The 10814-nt window shown below is 44.2% G+C and overlaps 1 protein-coding gene across 1 annotated transcript; it reads left to right on the top strand.

Annotated features, from left to right (window-relative positions):
• Nucleotides 1–3995: 3995 nt before the first annotated feature.
• Nucleotides 3996–7785, top strand: LRR1 (leucine rich repeat protein 1; the record flags this gene model as incomplete). Its single annotated transcript, XM_009703518.1, has 2 exons — nt 3996–4723; nt 7533–7785. Coding segments are annotated over 2 exons (981 nt in total), but the record flags the coding sequence as incomplete, so codon positions are not given.
• Between the last annotated feature and the right edge of the window lie 3029 nt (nt 7786–10814).

Consider the following 10814-nt stretch of genomic DNA (forward strand, 5'->3'; position numbering starts at 1 on the left):
GCTGTCCGGCAGGTGCCACACAGCCACTGAGTCGTAGCGGTCATCTCTGACCTGCCACAGCTTGGGTATAGGAGATGTAAACGAGGCAGCGTGAAGGAGCTTGGCTTTGTGTGTCCTCAACAGGCTACAGCGAAAAGGGAAATAAAAGGGAGCTCACTCATTCTGTGCCAGGAAGGCTAAGCCCACCTTCTTTGCCAGGCTGTGCTCTGATTCTCCCTTCTTCTGCTCCCTCCAGAGAAACAGCAGGAGCAGAAAAGGCCGCTTTTCACGTCTTTACTGCTTGTGCAAAGAGAAACAACTCTTTTTTCACCTCTATGATGCAATATCTTGCGCTTTGGCTGTAAATTCCATGAAACGGTTACGGCTTACCGTCTTTCTAATGATGAAAAAGAAATGGAGAATACTCTTATGTCTTAGTGGACAAGCAGTGTGCCCACTGTGGTTTTCAAAGCTGGAGACACATGGTGCGGGTCAGCAGTACAGGCACTATCTTGCCTTAATGCTTAGCTGATAGTACGATTCACCAATGTATTTATTTAGAGTTCATAGGGTATTTGGAAGCTGTAAAGTGTTTTTAATACTGCTAAACTCACACAAAAAATCACATGTTAACGTTCAGGTTTTATGTTAGGTTTTTTTCCTGTGCCTGTTCCAGTAATCTTTTGTAGCCTTGTAGAAGAGGAAAGCGGGACAGCTTTTCTAAAACCTTAGAGTTAGGATGTGTAAATAAAAGCAAATAATATTGATTGCTTGTTTGGAAAATAATTTTGACTTTCTGTTGCAACTGTGATTCTTTGGCCTGACGGAGATCCTCCAATAATTTCAGTGATGTCAGACTGAGCAGCTGTCATCATGAGTGGTGAAGCTTACTCCTTCACAAGCAGAATGCTTTCTCAAAGGGCCTGTCTAAGGAGAAATGCACAGGGTGTGTTTAAACTGCACCCGCAACAGGCACTGACAACCGTCTTGCGGAGCTCAGGACAGGCTGTGAGGTCTGCTTGAGAAACAAGGTGAACGAATCTGTACTTGGGACGGTCACTTACTGAAAAGAAAACAAATATGACCCAGCAGGAAAGAAAAAGAACTTATTTTATTGGGAATAAGACTGAATATAAGGCTGAATATAGTTGTGGTAGCCCAGGATTTTGCAGAATGTGGCACAGTGCTATGGTGATCTGGAAGTGCCTTGTCTGTGCAAGAGTGAAGGCTGTGGTGGTAAAGAAAGCAGCCTTAATTTGACGAAGAGAGCAGTTCACCTTACAGTTAAATAGAAAAGAAGCAGTGTGTCCCCAAATCCAATTACTTCTTTTCTTGTCAGAAGTAAATGTGCTCTGTATCTTGCAAAAAAGAAAACTCATGCATGTTGCATTAGATCCAGAATATCTTCTTCTTCTGCCGTCCTTTACTCTGAACGCTTCTGCTGAAGTGTGGGAAGTCCAAAAGTTTATCTCAGAACAAAGGAACAAAAGCAGGCCTGGTGTAAGAGGACCTACTAGCAGTATAAAATTGGAGAGGAAAGGTCTGTGTCTTGGTGCTATAAGAGGAATTTAGACCATTTGTAGGGCCTGTAAGGAAACTGTGTGACAGATACTCTTTCAGTGTGGGTAGTAATTTAGTTAACAACTACATCTGTTGTTTTCTGTATGATAAGATAGTCCACAATGTTGTTAGACTGAAAAGACAGTCTCAACCGAATGTAATGAAACAGGAGTTAGAATAATGACCAGAGTTGCTTTGAGGAAGCTAGATACTTGCTCCCCATTCTAACATGAGGCTCACCCTCATACTGTCAAGCTCCAGGAACAAATCCATTAAATTCTTCCAAAGCCGGTGATGCTATATATTCCTCCTCTTAAATACCCCAAATCCGGAAACCCAATTTAAGATGTTTGATAACTTTTCTGCAGTGTTTCTGCTAGTCTTTCGTGATTTCATTACAGAAAGGCTTCTTAACTCTCAAAGGCGGACAAAAGCTTTGTAGAAAAGAGATTTCCAGGTATGACTATACCGATTGCGTGCAACTACCACGCAAAATCCCACTCTTTGTACTCTGCCAGGCAGTGCGATTTGCTGCATTCAGCCACATCAGAAATTAAGTTGAGAAACATCGGTCTGGAGCATTCAGCCCTGGAGCAAAAATAATAAAGTCCCTGTGTTGGGTTTTTTTCCTTCAGCAAGCCTGTGCCTGCCGCATTGCACACAAGGTCTGAAATCCATGTAATCTCTGATTGCCTTGTCATCATTCATTTAGCTCTGAAACAAGAGACTTGGAAGGCATCAACGCAGATTAACCTCTTTCCCCGACATCTTTTCTGTGGTTGAGACTTCAGACTTGCGGCAGAAAATTGCATCCTGAGCACTTCCAACTAATTCTTTGCTTTTTTCCTTAGATGTGTCTTAGTATTTTTCTCAACATATCAAGGTTTCTCAACAACAGGTTTACAGATACTACGTTGCCTTTCTGAAGGTATTGTGGAGGGAATTTGATACAGAGGTATCTGTTGTGCTTCATGCTTTGACTGCAAAGAAATATTGCCTGCAACTTCGTTCTAATGTATAGTTAGTTATTTTATTTGGTCTTTACAGATCTGGAGGACTTTTTCTGCTTGCTTCCAATTTTAGTTAGCTACTTACTACCCTCGGAAACATGACAAATCTGCCTGTAGTTAGGGGGAGTTCTATAGCTAAATGTTTTAGTTAGATTGGCTGAGACAATGAATGTTGGTGGTCTTGGGTACAACGGTTTTTGACGTGCAACTTTCCCATCTCTGGAGAGTGTCACATCAGGAGTTAAGAGAATAGATGTGCATGGGATGCTTAAGGCAAACAATCATTTTAGGTTACTGATGCGGTCAAATATGTTTGACCTTTATTGTCTTTATTTGTATCACATTAGCATCCAGAAGTCTCCAAGATCATTGCTCTGTTGTGCTAGGTGCTTGCAGCATATTATGTAAACTAGTTCTGGACCCTTTAGAATTTGGTATAAACAAATACATTTAGCAGCAAAACTGTCTTTCAGGTGCAGAAATGCATGTCACTAGGCTTGGGCAAGTTACCGCTGGGAACAGAGTGCAAACCTCTCGACTCTGAGCCATGCCAAAACTCCCAAATTTGTTCTTTCCTGCAATGAGAGATGGCTTTTATTTGTATGGATGCATCGTGCTTTTCATTTTAGAATTCACTTTGCAGCTCAGTGTCTGTCAGCTGCACATCAGCTTGAGTAGAGACTTGCTGGAAAATTTAGAAGAGAAATATTTGGTCACCCTCCTATTCATAAAAGTTAATTATTATATCAGTACGACAAATGTATCACAGCTTTCTTCCCCTTTATTTAAAATACAGGTCATCTGATAGTCCATTGATTTGACTTTCTGTCCTTACTGCCATTATATTATATTCTACCCCACCTAAAGCAAAATTGGTCAGTTGTTTTCAGAAGGACTGCACATAAGTGTCCTCTCATTTGATGCTGGCACAACCAAACAGAGCTCTGTGTGATCAGAAGCACTTACTTAATCTGCCTTGAAGCTTTCCACCTTCCTTTATGTTGAATTAAACCTCAGTTTCCATCCTTTTCCTTCCTAGCAACTTTCAGAAATTACTGCCTCAAGACTTAGATCTCTGATTTCCCCATGTGTGTTTTTATAAACTGTCCCTTTATCATGTTGCAGCTTAGGAAGATCACAGTGCATCAGGCTTTTTTTTCTGTACTTCATTTCAGCTGTGAATTCAGTGCTTTGTTCCTTTTCTGAGTAATGCAGCGCAGTTTGTTTGATCTAGATTATTCAGAGAGGTTGTAACTTCTCATTCAAATTGCATGCCATTTGTTCTTAAATACTGTAAACAGCACATCTCGTCGTTTCCCTTTCCCATTTCATTGCCCTGCTGAGTTAGTAGCTCCTGGTACACGTACAAAATAGTTCAGAAAGTGTTAGCACAACCGAGCGCAAGAATAATGAACTTTTAATTCCACGTTTGTGTTTTTCCTGTAGGCAAATGCCAGCAATTTAAAGAATTTCCTTTCAGCTGTGAGACTGGCTCACCAAGGGACTGACATAGGAGCTCTCCCTCTCTCAACTTTGGTACCGGCAAAGAACTCGGAAGTTGAAAAACCTAAGACAAAAATGATCATAACTTCAAGAAGGGACTATCCTCTCACCAAGAACTTCCCTTACTCCCTCGAACATCTCCAAGCCTCGTATTGCAAACTTGCTCGAATCGACATGCGTGTGCTTTGTTTGAAGAAACTCCGAAAACTAGACCTAAGTCATAATCATATTAAGCAGCTGCCAGCGACTATTGGTGACCTGATCTGTCTTCAGGAGCTTAATTTGCACGACAATCACCTGGAGTCCTTCAGCGGGGCTCTCTGCAACTCCACCCTTCAGAAATCTCTCCAGTTCTTGGACCTGAGCCAAAACAAAATTAAAGCACTTCCAATTCAGTTTTGCCAGCTGCGAGAACTCGTTAATTTAAAGCTCGATGACAATGAGTTGATTAGGTTACCATTCAAGATTGGCCAGTTAGATCATCTACGCTTTCTGTCTGCGGCTCGAAACAAACTTCCTTTCTTGCCCAGTGATTTTAGGAAACTCTGTCTTGAAAACTTGGATCTCTTTGGAAATCCTTTTGAACAGCCTAATCCACTTGTTCCCAACATACAACTGAAAATACCATTGACTTTATTAGAGTGTGCTGCAAGAGCAACCGTAAATTACAGGTAAGAGTAGCGTGATGGGTACACGTTGCACCTACTCCGTTTCAAACCCGTCGAGTCTAAACTTTCCTGACTTGTTTTTTTTTCCTGTCAGTGGCTATTGCTCTTCCCCTATTAAAAATCGTAAGGTTAAAGTTGCTTTGAATTCCACTTGCAAAATCATCCCTTTGTTATACAGGATAACGCAGTAAATTGGTGACTTGGTAGCATTTAGAGAAAGCTATAGGTTGAAATTTTTTTATCCACAAAATGAGGGCACCATAGCAGAATATTCTTGCCCAGCTGTGGGAAAGGAGAATCAGTCCTACAACCCTGAACCACTTCTGGCATTTTGTATTGAGGAGCTTACATGACAGTGGATTTTGTGGCACTGATCTTATTTTGTGTTGGGCTCTAGCTTGGAAACTGCTTTCAAACATGGCTGCCCTTCATCTTGTGCTCACGTTAAGGTACCCTAAAACTGTGTGTAATACCCATTAGCCTGTCACTGTCCCTTCCCGTGTGAGAATAGTGTGTTGGCAGAAGGCTACCTTCTACCACGCAGCTCCTGGTTACAGACATGGATCGGTCTGTCTCTCCTTGAGATAGGACCTCACAGGAGCTGAGTAGTGTTAGAAAGGTGCCGTGAGGTGGCTGCTCCAAGGGCGAATGTCACGCTGGAGTTGGCGTTACCTCCTGCAGGCTTCTCCCAACCTTAAGTTTTCCTTGAGCTGTTAATTTCCTTCGGTGTTGGAGGGAGGGTGCTCTGTCTTACACAGAGAAGCCCAGTTCTGCGGTAATTTTAAACTTATTATTTTACCACGTAAACATCATCCTTGCCAGACTGCTGTTTGTTATCAGTTTTCTCCCCTTCCCCCACACCGGTTACGTAGCTCCACCTGCATGCCGCTGCCTGTGATCCTTCAGGTACCAGCTGCTGCTACTCCCACCCCTGTTCTGGGTGCAAAGGGAGCAGGATGGAAAAGTCACGGCTACAGAAAGGGGGGGAGAGACAGACTTGAAGTGTTCCTAATCTACATTCTGTGCCCGTTCCTGCCTTGGGGGTGAGGAGTGCCCCATAAACCTGGGTTAATTGCTCAGAAGTCCGTGCTAAAGGTGTCCACAGGCATGCAGGGCACGCCCTGGAAATGAGCTGAGCAACCAAATGTTCTGGTTCAAATCTTGCCCGCTTCTGACCTTGCTGATTTTATTAGTGTAATTAAACTCCACGTGTCTCCTTTCCCAACTTTATATAAATTGCAGTGGTTTTGGTATAAATATTATTAAGGCATGGTTTGTTTGTTTTTTCTAGAGAATATGATCCCTCCGCACTGGTCAGATTTTGGTGCTCAATTACATTACCAGAGTACCTAAGGATACCTAGTCATGAACCCAGCCCCTGGCCCCCATGCAGCAGGCTTTTAGACAACGGCCCCACACAGAACAAAAAAAGGCTTTCTGATGCAGGAGTCTGAGTGAAACAAGGGGCAATGGAAACAGTCCCCTTGCCCATGGGTCTGTGATTATTAGGAGACAGCATGGGTTGGAGTGGTCCTGATTATCTTAAATGGAAAAGAAAAGAAAAAAGAAGTCTAACAAGTGGGCAACAGACGTTCTGTCTGACATTCACTGGATGTGAGAATTAACAGAGAATGAGAAACAGGCGTGATGATGGGCTGTAAAAAACTTGAGAAGGGAAGAAAACTGAAGGAAGGAAGATGCAGAAGCAAATGTTGGGAAATCAGTCTTTGTAGTGGCATTCTGGGCAAGTACCAGAGCTGTGATTATGCTTTTCCTGACCGGAAAAAAGGATGTCCTGAAATTGAGGTGGTGAAAAAAAAAAACCCACAGGAGTTTTAGCTATGTGAATGATGATATGTAGAAAGAATTGGGAATATGTAGGTGTAGTCGGAATGTGAGTCAGTGAGATCTGTCCTGTGAGTCTCCAGTGACAGCTCTGGGCACTGGTGATACCCACACTTTGAAGTTAACTCGACGAAGAACTTCAGGCAAATAATTTATTTTGTACCCCAAACATAACGCCGCTCTGCTGTGAATTTAAAAAGAAGCAATTCTTGTTCCTGTCTCTGGATGTCGTTATTGACATGATGGATGAAAAGAGTGGTATATCAAGAGAACCTTAATTTACTGCCTGCAATGTAGTATTACTGTAAAAAGGCTCATTTTATCTCCTGTTCCCTCTGGATACGGTATTTTTACACTACTACCACTTCTTCATGTTAGAGAGTAAGGAGCCAATTGTGGGTGCTTTGTCAGGCCAGGATGAAATACAGTGATCTTCCTGAATAATGTGAGGGAAGAGCAGATATGTGCCCAGTTGTCTCACTATTCTTATCCTTCTTTTTAATTCTCTAATTCTCTATCGCTGTCATACAGGCTGTTATGATTTGTGTGAACTCCCTGGTTCTTGCTGCATCTTCCTGGCTAATGTGAGGGAAGAGCAGATATATGCCCAGTTGTCTCACTATTCTTATTCTCTTATTCTCTCTCTTATTCTCTAATTCTCTATCGCTGTCATACAGGCTGTTATGATTTGTGTGAACTCCCTGGTTCTTGCTGCAGTGTCTTCTGGGGTTCAGGTCCTTGGTACTTAGGGGTCAGTAACGTGGATGCATGTTTTTAGTGATTGTCTTGGAAAGTGGTGTTTTAATTCCTAACGAGTCAAATATTGCAAGTGGCAAAATTTCAAATTTGCCTTGTCTATGGTTTCGGAAAGACGTTTCTTCCAACTGGTGCATATGGCGTGTCACTGTGTGTGAGTGACACTGGTTAATTTTGTAGTGAATTCACAAGTACTCCTCTTGTTCAACAGAATCCCTTATGGTTGTCATCTCCTTCCTTCTCACCTTTGTGAAGATCTGGAAGTGGCTAAAACATGCCAGTGCGGAAGTGCCTGTCTGAGCAGCTTCATTCAGATCACGGTGACCATGAATCTCCATCACGTAGCTCACACCGTGGTCCTCGTGGATAACATGGGAGGTACGGAAGCACCCATCATCTGCTACTTCTGTTCTCTAGACTGCTATTCCCAGTTCCTGGATAGGTACCTGCAGAGTAACGGGTGACTGTTATCGGGCACAAAAGCTCTGCTTGAAGTTCTGTCCGGTGATGGAGGAGCCTGAAATTGTTTTCTGCTTGTTACCCACCCGTGCTGTCGTAGGCCCTTTGCTGCAGATAGCAAATGTCAGTCATGCAGTGAGGGGGCACCGTCAGCCTGACCTGGTGGCCTGCCTGTTCCTCCACTACTAGAATCTCCCTTTGATTGGAATAAAAAGCGATGCTTACCTTTGAATGAATCTTCCTTAGAATGTATTTTGCTTGCTTTCTCTTATTGCTGTGACTTTGTTCAGAGTATCACGACATTTTTCTTTCTTTTGTGGAGTAAGTGGTTTCTTCTTGCTAGGAGAAGGAAGGTGAGCTTGTATCAAACTGCTTTGCTCGCTTACCCTTGAGGCTCTGACCTCTGCCTACAGAAGTTGACTCTGTTGGCTTTATCACTGGGCCGGGCTCTTCTCGACTTGTTTACTGTAGAGCACCTTGGTAGGCTGCTACGAGAAGAAATTACGGCGTGAGCAGTTCGAAACTGGCCATGTAATTCCAGGTGCTTCTTTTTAAAATGTTCTGTTATTGCATTGTCACTTCAAGTAGGGACCAGCATTGCTGGTTTTTTACCAGAGCAAATGTTTTTGATCTCTTTTGTGATACAAGAAACATCCTTTTCTAAATATGTGACCTAAACTTTGTTTCTTAACTCTCATGTTTTAAAGATTCTTGAATTGTTCACTGTGTCAACTTATTAAATTTTGAATCCCTTCTATGGACATGTGAATTGTGTTTTCTCTAATGAGTTTTTCACCCAGTGTATTCTAGGGATTAGCTCCTGGACTTTTTCCTGGTGAAGATACCGAAATACTTGAGAGTATCCACACACCTTCATTTCACATCTTGTCAGCCGGTCCACGGCTGGGGTATTGAAACAGCATGGAACAAAAGTCCCTTGAGAAGCCTTTAGGCATCCCGTGGCCTGGAACGTGTGATGGCTTGGAGGGGGTATGTTACACTTATTCTCAAAGCTGTATTGACTGCCCAGGAGCGAGTTACACACTTTGCATCTCTTTGGGTCATAGGTAAGTACACTGCTGTGACAATATATGTATTTTCAATGGGAAAACAAGACATCTGTAGTTACCGAGTGCAGAGCTGGGCTTCAGGTGACAGCTAAATGTGAGGTACAGCGTGAGGAGCAGCCTGAAAGGCGGCAGTAGGCTTTGGATGAAGGTACTGGCTTGCAGGTGTCACTTAATGTCTCCTAGGTGAGCACAGCCTTCATCCACATTCTAAAAATCATCAAACTTCACTAATCCAAGACATTCACAGCAGAAATAAATATTGAAGCACGCCTACTGAAGGGCTTTGCTCTGACAAGGCCAAGAGACACATTTTCCTGAGGAAGAGGAGCGTTTATTCTAGAAATATTAAGTGTCATTAAAACTTTCTGTGAATGTCAAAATAACTTGACTGTGTTCTTTTCATACAGTATTTGTAAAACAGTAACTTTTAAGCAACTACAGGAAGATTTGGATGAATCATTCCTTTTCTGTTGCTCTTCAACTACAGAGAACTTGTGAAGGAGGAGGCCAAGTGTCCCTGTTTACCTCAACACCAATCTTCGGGAAGCACGGCAGAGCTAACCCTGGGAGGTTTTAAATAGTCATATGCTAATGCTGTTGTAAAGGGAGAGAGATCTCATCCTGATTGCAGCAGCCTAAAGATTACTCATTTGGAAAAACACCTTTTAGGTGGAGTGCATGATTAAGAGGAGGGAAGTGGAGTAGACAGAGAAATTTGGCCTCCTGCGGGGCTCCTCAGGAATTGCAGATGCAGATGTGTGGGTGTCTGTGCAGTGGCCGAGAGCCTTCCAGGAGAGCCAGCTGTGCTGGGCGGAGGAGGAAACTGCAGCGGCGTGGCCCATGAGGCCAGCAGCCTGATAGCCAGGGGTGAGCTGTGAAGTCCTGTCCAAGCCCTGCTGTGCCGGGAGAAGGGATCAGCTGGGGGGTTAAAGGCCAAGGTGATGAGGAGTGCAGCCTCTCTTGGCATGAAAAGCAGGCTGTGAACTGTGGGAAAGGGCTTTTTGTATGGGAATAGTTTGCTGTCAGCTCTGCACGTGCTGCTGGGCGTTTCCCATGTGCCACTGGGCTGACATTATCTCTGAAGCAAACGTCATCCCCAAAACTGACTTGGCTTCCCTTAATCCTCTGAAACTGCAGCAGCTGACTCGGTATCGAGGAGGGCAGTAGGGTGCTGCAGCCCTGTTCTGCAGAGGTTCTTCCCCAGCTGTTATTGCGTTAGTACCACAGCACCTTCCAGCAACGCAGCAACATCCCCAGCATGCTGCAATCTTGCCGTCTCCCCAGTGGTCAAACGTGCAGAGGAGCTTTTTAAACTCCCTGCTTTCCCACTTTCTAACAAAAGATGAAGAAAAGGGCAGTCTTGTGCAGCCAAGCAGAGAGGGGTCAGAGAGGTGTAGGATATCCACAAGTTCTCTTGGGAATCTGTTTTAGCTGACTTCATTTTCTCTGTGTCTTGCAATCCCCGCAGCCAAGCCCTCTCCGTGCTGCAAAGCATTTGTCTTGGGAGGGTGAAGTTCTCTGACTGCAGCTTCATCTTGGAGGCAGGAAGGTGCTTGATGAGTGAGTTGGGGTTCGAGTCTTGATGGCTGCGGAGGGATGAGCAGCCAGGACAGCAGGGGCAGCGGCATTGCCAGGGTGGCTGCTGCAGAGCCCCGTGCCTGCGCTGTGCTGAGCTGGCACTGCCTGCCATCCGCCAGGCAGGAGGTGGCGAAGGAGCCAAGAGCCAAAGCCTTTCTTCAGTTAGGTAAAGCCAAAGCAGAAATGGCACCTTTCACAGAATCACACATAATTCCAGAATGGTGGGGGTTGGAAGGGACCTCTGGAGATCACCCAGTCCAACCCCCTGCCAAAGCAGGGTCAACTACAGCAGTTGCACAGGATCACGTCCAGGCCGGTTTTGAATCTCTCCAGAGAAGGAGACTCCACAGCCTCTCTGGGCAGCCTGTGCCAGGGCTCGGCCACCC

This window comes from Cariama cristata, unplaced genomic scaffold (assembly GCF_000690535.1).
Source record: "Cariama cristata isolate BGI_N322 unplaced genomic scaffold, ASM69053v1 scaffold19607, whole genome shotgun sequence".
Lineage (NCBI taxonomy): Eukaryota > Metazoa > Chordata > Aves > Cariamiformes > Cariamidae > Cariama > Cariama cristata.